Source organism: Pleurodeles waltl, chromosome 6 (genome assembly GCF_031143425.1).
Source record: "Pleurodeles waltl isolate 20211129_DDA chromosome 6, aPleWal1.hap1.20221129, whole genome shotgun sequence".
Taxonomy (NCBI): domain Eukaryota; kingdom Metazoa; phylum Chordata; class Amphibia; order Caudata; family Salamandridae; genus Pleurodeles; species Pleurodeles waltl.
The window spans coordinates 720,816,155-720,829,298 of NC_090445.1; the positions used below are offsets into that span (position 1 = coordinate 720,816,155).

Here is a 13,144-nt window from a genome sequence, read left to right on the forward strand (position 1 = left end):
TGAAAAAGAAATGCAAAAGCATTTCTTTTTCAATCGCGCTGGTGCTTCCAGCGCGATGGGGGAGACCCTGTGACTAATCAGCGCGCACTCGCGCGCTGACGTCACAGGGGGGGTTGGGGGGGTCAGGGGTGGGAGGGGAAGGGCTTCCCCTTCCATCCCTGACTTGGGGGGGTGGGGGGGAACCCCACAGAGGGAGCGAGAGCGCTCCCTCTGGGCTCTGTGCACAGGACGTAATGGTTACGTCCTGGGCACAGCAGCACTGTGCCTCAGGACGTAACCATTACGTCCTGGGCACAGAAGGGGTTAAAGCACTCCCCAGAGGGGGCAACTTACAACTTCGACTACGTCAGGAAGAAAGTTGTCTGATTATCCTTTATGATACAGTATGTCATGGTCTTAACAAAGATTCAGAATGGCACTATTGGCTGATGTAATGTTCTGAAAGTTTCTTTATACTGTTTTTTCCATTTATTTGCAGAACGTTTATTAAGATTGTTATTCTATGTAATAGAGAACGGTTATTAACTTTCTTTGATGACAGGAGTAGGTTTGATCTTTGACCAAGTCCGAGTACTAACTAATATCTGCAAACCTCATCATTTTGACGCAAGCTTTTTGGAAATAGCGATATTTATTCCTGTATTGGAATTACACACTAATAACACTCTAAACATAAAATGACCTTTGAAGCCTTTCATTCTTATAACATTTCACCAAGATGTGCTATGCCTTGCCGTTTTCCTTTCTGATGTTTTGTAATTAGATAGAATTATTGTTTTTTGTTTTTCCCAGTGTATTCTCTTTCTCTTTTATGTGTTTCAACACTTTGTAGCCGTTTTCCAAGATGGCGGCATCCATCCCTTCTCTTCTTTCCCTTAATCAACACAACAACAGCACATAATTTGCATATCTCAGACCATTCATCTCACTAACACGCTCCCTAAATAGAGGACGGGCGCGACCTTTAAGATTGCGCCGCCCGCTCCTTGTCCCTTTTTTGTTTCTCCTCCCCTTCCTAATTAACACTAAAAAAGGACTTACGTTATGAGCCTCTAAATAAAAGAACACTGGTTTAGTCAGCGCGTCCCTTATAATGGCGACGGGCGCGACTGACCGAACCTCTTTGGCTAAATTGCTTCAGTTACTACACGGGTAAGCACCGACCTTTGTAGTTTAACACTACGAATTGGTCTTTTCCTTTCTTTACTTTTTTGGATATTTATACAACCTAAATTTGTTTATACTTTATGTTACTGGTGAAGTTTTATGGGAATGCTTACTCTTCTGGATTTTACTATGAACACACATTTGCTCACATTTGTTGTAAAAATGTTGCTTCGTTAAAACATAATGCTTTTAAATTTTTCAATCCGTTTGATGATAAAAATTTCACTCTCAAATTGTAGCTTGTTAAGTCTTGACAGCTCTTGGTACTTTCATACAAAAGTTACATGTTACTTTCCCATGTTCTTACTTACAGATTACTTGTTTTGCCAATAATTACTAAGTCCATTACTAGAAGCACAAATGTATCTTTATCATGGTACGTTACTTACCTGAGTGATTTATCTCAGTGTTTGGCCTTTTATACCACTCTAACCTTTGGTTATTTCTGAATATAACTAACTAGCACTAGCACTCTTTCTTCCTTCTGATCACGGTGTCGGCACCACTATCTAGTTACAGATCTTTACTACTTAATGCACTTATTCTTTCTATTTACACCAAAACATTCAAATCTTTTGTTTGTCTTCTTAACTTCTACCCTGGATATCCCAACTTGATCAGTTTTCCCTTTACTATTTTTCCCAGCCTCTAATCTGGAATGGCTCTACGCTACTGCACCACTATTGCATGAGTTCTTAAATTTATTTTTCTCATTGATAGATTACAATAGATAAAGAGAGCACGCAGGTGTATTTATTCCCTTACGAATCTTGGGTCTTCACTTTCTGGTGCCTCTTGATTTTCAGACTCTAATGTCTTCTTTCAATACCATCTCCAATTTTATTCTATCTCATTCCCTACAGCCTTGAGAAAGCCCTGGTGAATGCACCCCATAGGGCGAAACACGTGTTGGCTGAGTATCTACTCTGTTCTACAATTCGTTCATCCGCTGTATAACATGGAATCATTCACTCTTGTGTAATAAATCTTAAATTGGATCACTTATCCTGGAGTACCTTTTCAATTTCTTAAGGAACTTCACTGAATAACTGGCAATTGGATGCCTCTAAATTACTATTTTTCAAGTGGGAACCTACCATACATTAGTAAGCTCACTTCTTTTTAAAGCAGTAGCCAGCAGGAAAGTATATAGTGAATTCTATCTCTTCGATCAGGGAAGAGGTAGGGTTACTTATGATTTCAATGGAGATTTCCCTTAAGGAGAACTAGGACTACAGGTCCAAAACTATTTCTTCTCTTTCCAGGAATCTCCATTGATAGTCATAGCAATAAACAGAAAGACTAACTTATCACCTAAGCCACAAGGGAAGAGATAAAAGGTTTAAACAAACTAAGCAAAACGTTTTCTCAAAGAGGCTTGCCTTACTTCAGCATCTGCTCTAGAGTCCGAATGAAAACACTACTGTATTTGTAAAGGTGTAAACAGATCTCCAGGATGCTGCCTTGCAGATCTCAAAGACTGGAATATTTCTTACTAATGTAGTAGTAGAAGCTTTACCTCTGGTTGGATGGGCCTTTGACTTTCCAGGTAAGGTTTTGTTTGCTTTCTGGTAGCACAGGAGTATGCAAGAGACTATCCATCTAGATAAGGATTTGATGTGGCAAAGACTATGCGTAATGGACCATAATTTACAAACAACTGTAGGGCGGAGAGACCTCTCTGGTGGAGAAGAATATTTCTGAAAAAAGGTAGGTACAATAATAACTTGATTGACATGAATATTCAATATCACTTTGAGGAGGAATTTGTGGTCCGATTTCTTCACCACCCTATCTGTAAAAAACACTACATAAGGATAGTGAGAACACAGTGCCTGAATTTCACTAGCCCTGTGTGCAGAAGTTAAAGCAACCAGGAAAGAAACTTTCCAAGATACAGGCTATAGGGAAGTCTTATGTATAGGTTCAAAAGCAGGGTTCAGGAGACGTGAAAGGACAATATTTAACCCCGAAGGAGGATGACTTTGGCTAGGTGTATTAACAATATTAACCACTTCAAGGAAATCTATAAATACAGGAATTCTTAAAAAAAGATATTTGTGAAGGACATTTTCTGTAGGCAGCGGTAGCTGCAAGGTGGACTTTCATAGTGGAGAACTGCAACTACGCTTTGGCCGAATGAAAAAGATATGGAAAAACTGCTTCTACTAGACAGGTGACGGAGTCAAAATTGTTCTGAGCACCAGATGCAAAATCTCTACCATTTAAAGGAGTAGGTAACCCTTAAAAATTGTGTTTTTGGCTTCTCTCAACACATCCATTCGCTCCTGAGGAATATTCAAATGGCCATATTATATGAGTTCAGGAGTCGATCTGCCACTTTCAAGGATTGAGGACTGGGATGCAGTGTTTTGCCTCCGAACTTGTGAGGAAGGTCAGGTTTGCACAGCAGCCTCCTGTGTGGCTGTTCTGAGAGGTAGAAAAGATCTGTGAACCACCTCTGGCGTGGCCACTCTGGGAATATAAGAATCATTTTGGTATTCAAGTAAGTTAGTCTGATGATCACTGTAAACAGTAGGCGAATTAGAGGAAAGGGGTTAAGAAAACTGCCTGACCAGTTGATCCATGGGCATTTCCCAAGGTGCCTGGTTGGTAAAACCTTGTGGCGAAGTCTGGGCATTTCTTGTTTTCTCCATTTGCAAAGAGGTCTTTTTGAAGGAAACTCCAATTGCAAAAGATGTCTTATACAATGGCGTTGTTTTATACCCATTTGTGTCCACTTGCACATTGACGATGCCTGGCAAATGGACAGCATCAATTCTGAGATTCCTGGACACAAGACATTTCTAGAATGTTTGAGCTGCCAGGAACAGCTCTCTGGATCTCGACTTTCCCTTCCCGTTCAGGTAATGCACGGTTCTTGTATTGCCTGCCTTGACAAGTAGGAAGTTTGTCTTGAAGGATGGAAGGAGGGTCTTTTGAGCTAGATATACTGCTCTCAATTCTAGGAGATGGATGTGGTATTTCTGTTTCTTCTGAGACCAAGTGCCTGGAATCTGAAAGTGATCCATGTGAGAAGCTCAATCCAATAGGGAGGTATCTACTACTATCAACTGCGTTGGGATGGCTTGATGAAGCTCATTCCCTTGAGTAGATTCTTTAGAAGACACCACCAGCTGAGTGATTCCTTTGAGTGCATTTTCAGTCTCTTCCTCTTTTCCTGAGAGCTGGTCCCCCTGATCCTCCCACCAGTGTTGGAGAGGTCTCATGTTCAGATGTGCATTTGGTAGTAGGAAGATGCACGATGCCACTGGCCTTGGAAGAGTTGACATTTTCTTTGCTACTGGATGGGCTAGATATTCATCTCTCTTCCAAAGTAACACTTTTGTGTTTACCTTATCCAAAACTGCTCATAGGTAAAAAAGTGATTGCACAAAGATGGAAATTGATTCTTTGTGATTTATATGCATTCTCAATCTGTTTAGGATGACCACTACTATCGAGTAATCTTAGCACACTTGCTGATGCTTTGATTAGCCAATTGTCTAAATTTGGCAGACGACTATCTTCAGCCTCCAGAGATGTGTTGCAATGAATTACTTTGTATTGTAAAGGCCGTTTCCCACTGTAAACCTCAGGAATTTGTGATATTTTGTGGCCCCCTGATGGAGTTGGCAGAAAATCTGGTGCAGCATAAATAGTCTGAAATTTTCTTAGCAAATTCACTTGTTAGCTATTTTAGGATCAAGAATGGGTCAGAACTCATTATTTGGTCCTTTTTTTCTTCACTGAAAATTAAAAGGAATAAATACCCATTTCATTCTTAGAAGTGGGGACCGTCTCAATGGCCCTATGGCCTGATGTTGCAAGAGGATGGAGACTTCTAATTTAAGTTATTTTAGATGTAAATAAGAGTGGCTTCTTTGGTGGAATTGTGAGTGGAGGATACTTGAATCTGAGACAGTATCTCTTTTCACAATATTCAGAACCCATTTGTCATTAGTTATGGTTTTTGAATCCTCCAGGTAAGATATAAATCTTGCCCCCACTGGAATGGGTAACGGAAGGTGGAGATGTGGAAGCTCTTTTCTTGCCAGTAGTGGTAGGATAGTGGCTGGGGTATACTGTTAGTGCCTCTGGATTTAAGTCTATGCTCTTGATGCCTCTGCTGTTTTTGACATTAAGGCCAGTGACAGATTTAAATCCTATGGAGATAAAATTGCCATGAATATGGTTTAAAGGAATGCCTCCCATATTCCTTTCTTTACTTCAATCCAACCATCTGAAGAGTGTATAGTTCTGTTTTCCTGAAAAACCTCTCATCATCAGCACAAGTTCCAAACATTGTGTTCCATGAAAACGGGAGATTCAAAATCCATTTTGTGCCTCATGTTTATGTCTTGAGAGTCTGATTCAAGAGGAGTCATATAAGGCCAAACCATGACAGTATTCATGAGCTGCTAGAAGGGAAGTATGCAGTGCAGCTGTAATGACTTGGTTGGAAACCATCAATCCTCCATTTATGACGTCTTTGAAGTTTTCACGTCTGGCTCTTGGCCGGTCATCTATGAATTGTAGTAGTGAGTCCCAGAGGGGCCTATTCTACATCCCCAGGGCTGTAGAATTGTTCACTGGTTTCATAATAGTGTTGGATGTGCCACATCCTTTTCTTCCTACTGAATCTGAGCTTTTGCTCTCCTTGTCAGGAGGAACTGTGGAAGATGGAGCAGTGGTATGAAGCTTGCAAGCGGCTGAGACTATCAAAGAGTCAGGTGGAAGATCTGAGTGGAGGAAAAAAGAAAACTAGTCAGACTTCTTCTATAGACAAGAAGGAGGCACCTTGACAGAGGCTAGAGTCAAGAAAAGATCCATGTCAGGTTTAACGAGGTGTGGGAGCAGAGGAAGTAATGGTCTTTTAGACTGACTGTTGCCTCAAAAATTACAGATGTCGAGGCTGTAGTTGCAAAGTTGCCAGAAGAGAGATATTCAATTTGTTAGCACTTTTTATAAGGACGTCCTGGAAGGTACAGATGTCATCCACAGGAGATATCCTCAATAGAGAAGAATAATTAAATGCAGGTGAGTAATGGCCAGGGGACATGGTCATGGATAAGACCTTGAAGACCTTCATCAGGATGTGGAATTCTGTCTATGTCTTGAATGGTACCATCTGGGAGAGCTGGAATGGTATCAGTGACAGTGATACTTTGATCTATGCCTCTTGTGAGGTCTGCTATGGTGGGAATGAGGAATGGAAAGTCTTGGTAGAGGTATAACTGGAGCAGGTGCTTGTGGAGGCTCAGCAGGCATAGCTAAATGACTTCAGGAACAACTAGTGGAGGAGTAGGAGACTTCACATGTGGCAGAGAAGGAGGCGCTGTAGATAGTGAATAAGGGGAATCAGGTATAACTAGACTGGAGAAGCTGATACGGAAGGAGTGTAAGCTCTGGAGTACTTGGAGTCTAATTCAGAGGGAAGCCTGCAAGCTTTCATCCTCAAAATCCACTCCACTCTCTTTTTTTCCACCGCATAATGGTCCCTTGATGTAAAAACAGATCTCAATGTTGAAGAGACCCTTGTCGTCGTATGTGCATTCAATGTCGACCCAGCCTACGATGGCAAGCAAGTAGGTGCTGTACCTTTTCTCAAAGTTGATGTCGTCGACGCCAAACAGAGAAGTTGTTTCTCACCTTGCCGTCATTTCTAGGATGCCCCGTCAGGTTAGAAAGGGGCAATGGTACTGGGAACAGCCTTTAGTTGCCCCTCAGATACTGCTCCAGATTCTTGCCTTATTCACCTCTCTTCATGGCCTGCCAGGCCAATCTTCTCACACACTCTTAGTGCAACTTAAGAGAAAGCTGCAGTGATGGCACCTTCTAGGGTCTTAAGAATGTAGAACACATAGGATACACATCCACCAGCCGTTTTTGTGCCACAATCTGGTTAGTTTGCAAAAAGAGGTGGTATTTTGAGCAAAAAGAAAAATATTTCCAGCCAGGAAATTAAAGAAAAACACTCTCTGCCCTAAAGGGCGTGGAGAGAACATTTTTTCAAATGGTTATAAAGTCATTTGAAGAGGAAAAAGCATGAAAAAAGTCCAAGGTCAGTGTTGCAAGATCATGTCAGCAGGAGCCGGAAAAAAGAACTGAGACAACTGCCACCAACATGGCATGATGGAACACTGATGATCAGGCTGCCCCTAAAAATGCAGGGTTCTATTGTATTTCTTACATTCTACAGTGTTACATTGATATATCTTTGCCTATCATTTGCTTTAAAAGAAAGTGAGAATACTTTCTGAAGGATGTTTTAAAAATGTAACATTGCTTTCATTCAATTACCTTTTAAGTGTTTATAGTATTTTCTTCCATCTTTTAAAATAGATTAGTGCATTCGGCTATGCAGCATGTTGGAGGCTGCTATATTATTAGTTTATGTCACATGTATTTTCTCGCCTTTCCAAAGTAAGGCAAAAATGCCACACATAAAGTGACTTTAGTAATTATGATTATCAATTGTAATACTCCGAGGTGGAACAGGAAGTAACCATCATACCAGCGCAGCCAACATACGTGGCAAAACAAAGGTTATACAAAAGGATGTAGCAAGCAATTAGAAAAGGATAATGGGGGCTGGGAAACCTGTCAATGAATCTTAAGACCAAATGGTTACAAAAGTGAATTTGTGCATGGGCCACCAGAGCAAAGGACTACAGAGATGTAAACAGAGGAGAACATTTAAAGAGCAATCTTTTAAAAAGCAATCATCCAAGCAAAAAAAATTCAGAAATAAGGTTAATAGTTTTAGTAACCAATGAAGCAGACAGGCTACAATAGCGATATTACATGAGTTTAGAAAGTGTTCCAGTATCCTCTTTTTGACATTTAGAGAAAATCCCAGGTTGACAAAGTAGTATTACAAATTAACCACTGACTAAAGCCCAGTTAGAATTTAGCACTCAACTGATCACAGGCTAGTGCTTCAATGTTTTTACCAGTGTTCGTGGAAGTCGAAGGTGACATAGGTCAGGTCTGGGTTGTTGAAAAGAAGCACTTGTTTTAAGAAGGCATCTCCAATTATCTTTTCTCTTCCAGCTTGGTCCACCAGATTAATAATAACCTGCAATATTTGAAAGAAAATGAAAGGTACTACAACTGAAAAGAACCAGAAGTTGCTAATGTTAACAAATATTCACTGTGGCTCCTTAATATTGTCAGCAGAAAAAACTTTGCCACTGACTGTCACCGAGCTTGTGCATTCCTGGAATCAAAACACAGTGTAGCACATAAAACCTGATCCCTTCTGAAACAATCCAGTGCAATGCAGTGCTCACACACAGTAGTTTTTATCAGAAATTGAACAAACTATGCTATAGCTCTAGAGCCACAGATTGTGACAGTAGATAATTGCGGTGTAAACTGTGTGTGCTTAGCTCCTTTTCCTGATCATAGACTTCTAAGTGAACTACACTTCTCAAAGTTTGAATGTGCACAAAATGCTTAACTGAACAGGCCCCAGAGTAAAATTTCAGTATGCAAACATATTAGCCCTACCTATTAAACTATGTCAGCCTAGTTTTCTCTTTCTCCAAAAGGTACAATTTCCTACCTATATTATAGTTCTATATCTTATGTATTTTTACTATTTTCTTCACCGTGAGAATATTTCAATGGTTCCAGAAATCATTTAAAATATTTTGTTTTTGAAAACATCAGTGAACAAATAAAGTTAACATTATTTCTTGTTTAAACAAAAGCATATCTGAGGAAGCTGCAACCCCGTAATGGAACAGTCTCCTCAGTTCTATTAAAATGATCACAGAAGTCATCATAGATTTTCTGACGTAGGGGGTTTAGGTGGGATTGTCATGGTGAAACAGTGAAAGAAAAACAAAAGAACCAAAACAAAGTGTACAAAACATAATACTTATTTTAAATATGGTTGTTTTAAATGTAAAATTTACCAATGTAATTCCATATTCAAAATATGAGTTGCATGTATATAATTAAAAATACTGACCGTTGTCAGTAGGTATAGTTAGGACCAGGTTTCTATAGAAAAAGCTTTTTTTTTTTTTACTTGCCTGTATCTTTGGTGCCATTTGACGAATCTTCAATAAATTTTCCCCAAAACGTTTTCCTGAGAATCTTGATGTACATGGGAATTTTCAGGGTGATCCGTCAAGCAGGAGCAGAGAAAAAAGGGAAGTCACAAAAGGGGTGTGTCCCCATGTTAATTCCCATAGGGATTTTGAAAACGACTACAGCCTAACTGCTGAATGGAATTACACCAAATGAGGCAGAAGGGTAACGTTTGGTCCAGAAAGAAGCCTTTTATCTTGATTTGTGTAAATCGGTTCAGTAGTTGTCGAGATAAAGAAAAAGAAATATAGATATCTAGAGATGCGAAGAATCCCAAATAATAACGAGCGCGTGCAGAGAAATGCACAGCTCTGGCTGGCTGCCAACACTCCAACCAGAAAGTGTTGGCAAACATCTTGGGGCTCTAATCCCAGAGGTATCCCCCAGGGCAAAAAAGCACTTCCTTTTTGTTTTTGTTGCTGCGGAATCGTGACACATTCATGAATTCTTGACAAAACAAAAACCAACAACCGTGGTCTCCTGCGCTTGTTGATTGTGAAGCCCCCAGGTGGGCCAAGTCCCAGAGGCAATGCCATTTTAAATGTGTGGGGCCAATAAGAGAAGGCTTCAGCCTGGGAATGTTTCCATCAAGGGAAAGTACAGCTTCTCTGTCTCTGGAATGCGCATCGGGCAGGACCTGTTGCTTTGCGTGCTTTCGACAAAGACCGAGTACAGCGAGCACATGACTTCCATAACTTACGCGAAGAAGGGGGAGGTTGCCAGAACCTTCCCCTTGGGTTTGTTTAAGGCATATTAGGTGGGAAGGCTTGGCACTGAGATAGGAGGAGTTCTCCTAAATGTGGACGCACGGTTCAGGTTAAAATATCCCATGTTGGAAGGATCTCCTACTTCCTCAGCCGTCCAGGGCATCTCGGCTTGATGTTGACAAGGATGAAGAAATCAACCCCTATGTTGATGCATTTTAATTCTTAATTATCTAGCTTTACTATGCATATATACATACGCACTGAACATATTCGTTGTTGATTTATGGCACTTTTTCTGCCTATCATTGTTTAACTGCTGTGATTATTTTGGTATCTACACCTGTTTTAATGCATTCAAGTTAAATGCTCATATTCAGATTTTTGTGTGCTTTTATTTGAGATCCGGGAAGTGCCTTAATAAATTAATTCCTAGACTTCTGCATTCTTTGACTTTGTTCCCTCTTAGTTTGAAGCTAAGCAGAACACCCCCCCCTCAACCCCCCCCCAGCAGTCCCAGGCACCGCCACCTCCCCGGGGCTTTAAACAAATGAAACATGGGCGAGCCACCAGGCTCCCCACAGCCACAGGGACCGCCACATCCCCTGGGTTTTAAACAAATGTCACGTTCTTGGAGGGTATGATTTGGGGGAGCACCCGGCTGTCCCCCCACACCCCTAGCATTGGGAACCACCACCTCCCCTGGGGCAAATCTTTTAAAGTGAATGCACGGGGTGGGGGGGTTGTATAGACCCCCACATACCAGGGGAAAATCACTTCCCCAGGGCACATCTTTTCAAGAGGATGTGGGGGTCTGCCTGGCCACCCCCCTACCTCCCTTCCACACAGCCCTGGGATCGCCATCTCCCTGGGCTAAATTAAAAAGAGATAGGGGGTTTGTTGGGGACCCCAGGGACCAACATCTCCCTGGGGATATTTAAATGTTGGACGGGGAGCCCCCTTAAGGAGCCATTAATGGCCTTTGGAATCACCCCCCCACCAGTGCCGGCTCCTGTTATAAGCCTGGGTGCCCACCCCCGGGACATAGCTGTTTGCTGACAGCTCCAACCAAGTCCCAGCAAACACTCCGGTCGGATGACGTCAGGGCCGTCAAAGAGTTCTCACTTCATGCGAGTGAAGGTTTCCTCTGTTTCCATGCCGGTGGAGATGCAGACAGGGAAGCAGAGGAAACTGGTCTCACAGAGAGGAGGCTAACTCGCTCCCCATGGTAACTATAACTCAAGCCTTGGCCATGCACTGCTAATCACCCCACAAATTACAGCACTCATGAGATCTTTGATAACATCATTGATAATGTCACAGTAAGATCTGCAGTGAAATTACTGATCAGATAACTGTGCATGGCGGGACACAATTTGTAGTTACCTTAGGGCGCAATATATAATTACTTGAAATAACTAACTATAACTGCTGAATTTCTCTGGTTTTGTGTGGGTAAATTCACAACCTAACTATAACGTTCCTGTAACCTTTTTTTCTTTAAGTGAATTTATATATGGAAAATGTCACTTACCCAGTGTACATCTGTTCGTGGCAGGTTCCACTGTAGATTCACATGCTATGCATACGTCTGCCATCTAGTGTTGGGCTCGGAGTGTTACAAGTTGTTTTTCTTCGAAGAAGTGTTTTCGAGTCATGGGATCGAGTGACTCCTCCTCTTCGGCTCCATTGCGCATGGGCATCAACTCCATGTTAGAGTGTTTTCCCGCAGAGGGTAAGGTAGGAGTGATAGAGTATAAAGAAAAGAGATGTCCATGCGAATTAACTTAAACGGCTACAGGCTTCCAGGGAGGTGGGAGGGTGCATGTGAATCTGCAGCGGAACATGCCACGAACAGATGTACACTGGGTAAGTGACATTTTCCGTTCGATGGCATGTGTAGCTGCAGATACACATGCTGTGCATAGACTAGAAAGCAGTTATTCCTCTAATAAAAGCGGTGGTTAGCCTGTAGGAGTTGAAGTTGTTTGAAATAATGTTCTTAGTACAGCTTGACCTACTGTGGCTTGCTGTGCTGCTAAAACATCTACACAATAATGTAGCTGCTTTACATATTTCTGCCATTTGTATATTTCCTAAGAAGGTCATTGCAGCACCTTTTTTCCTTGTGGAATGTGCTTTAGGTGCAACTAAGAGTTGTCCTTTAGCTTTAAGGTAACATGTTTGGATGCATTTTACTATCCATCTTGCTAAACCTTGTTTTGAAATGGGGTTACGAGTAAGAGGTTTTTGAAAAGCTAAAAATAGCTGTTTAGTTTTCCTGAATGGATTTGTTCTATCTATGTAGTACATTAGAGCTCTTTTAATGTCTAATGTATGTAAAGCTCTTTCTGTCACAGAATCTGGCTGTGGGAAGAAGACTGGAAGTTCCACTGTTTGATTGATATGAAAAGGTGATACTACTTTAGGAAGAAATGTAGGGTTAGCTCGTAGTATGACTTTATGTTTATGTACTTGTATGAACGGTTCTTCAATAGTGAAAGCTTGAATTTCACTAACTCTTCACAATGATGTAACTGCAACTAGGAAGACAACCTTCCATGTTAAGAATTGCATTTGACATGAGTGCATAGGTTCAAATGGTGGGCCCATAAGTCGCGTAAGCACTATGTTTAAATTCCACCAAGGAACTAGAGGTGTTCTGGATGGGATGATGCATTTTAAAACTTACATGAAGGCTTTGATAACAGGAACTCTAAATAAAGAGCTCTGATGTATATTTTGCAAATATGCGGAAATTGCAGTGAGATGTATTTTTATGGAAGAGAATGCTAAATTTGATTTTTGATAATGAAGCAAATAGCATACAATATCTTGTATTGATGCTGAAAGAGGGGCAATTTGTTCAGATTGACAGTAATATACAATTTTTTTCCATTTGTTGGCATAGCACTGTCTGGTAGTGGGTTTTCTTGCTTGCTTAATTACTTCCATACATTCAGTTGGTAGTTGTAAATACCCAAATTCTATGACCTCAGGAGCCAAATCGCTAGATTGAGTGTGTTAGGATTTGGGTGCCTGATCTGCCCTTTGTTTTGTGTCAACAGATCTGGTCTTTTAGGGAGTTTGGAGTGTGGTGTGACAGGGCTAGTAGTGTTGTGTACCACACTGACGTGCCCACATTGGCGATATGAGTATCAGATTGAGCG

At 41.2% G+C, this 13,144-nt stretch overlaps 1 protein-coding gene across 2 annotated transcripts in view; it reads right to left on the minus strand.

Moving 5' to 3' along the window:
• Positions 1 to 13,144, minus strand: part of INPP5F (inositol polyphosphate-5-phosphatase F) — an 855,919-nt gene that overhangs the window by 199,752 nt on the left and 643,023 nt on the right. For both annotated transcript variants that reach the window (XM_069239234.1, XM_069239233.1), the window contains exon 11: positions 8,124 to 8,248. In XM_069239234.1, coding sequence (XP_069095335.1) covers positions 8,124 to 8,248 — 125 coding nt within the window. The remainder of the gene's footprint in view (positions 1 to 8,123; positions 8,249 to 13,144) is intronic.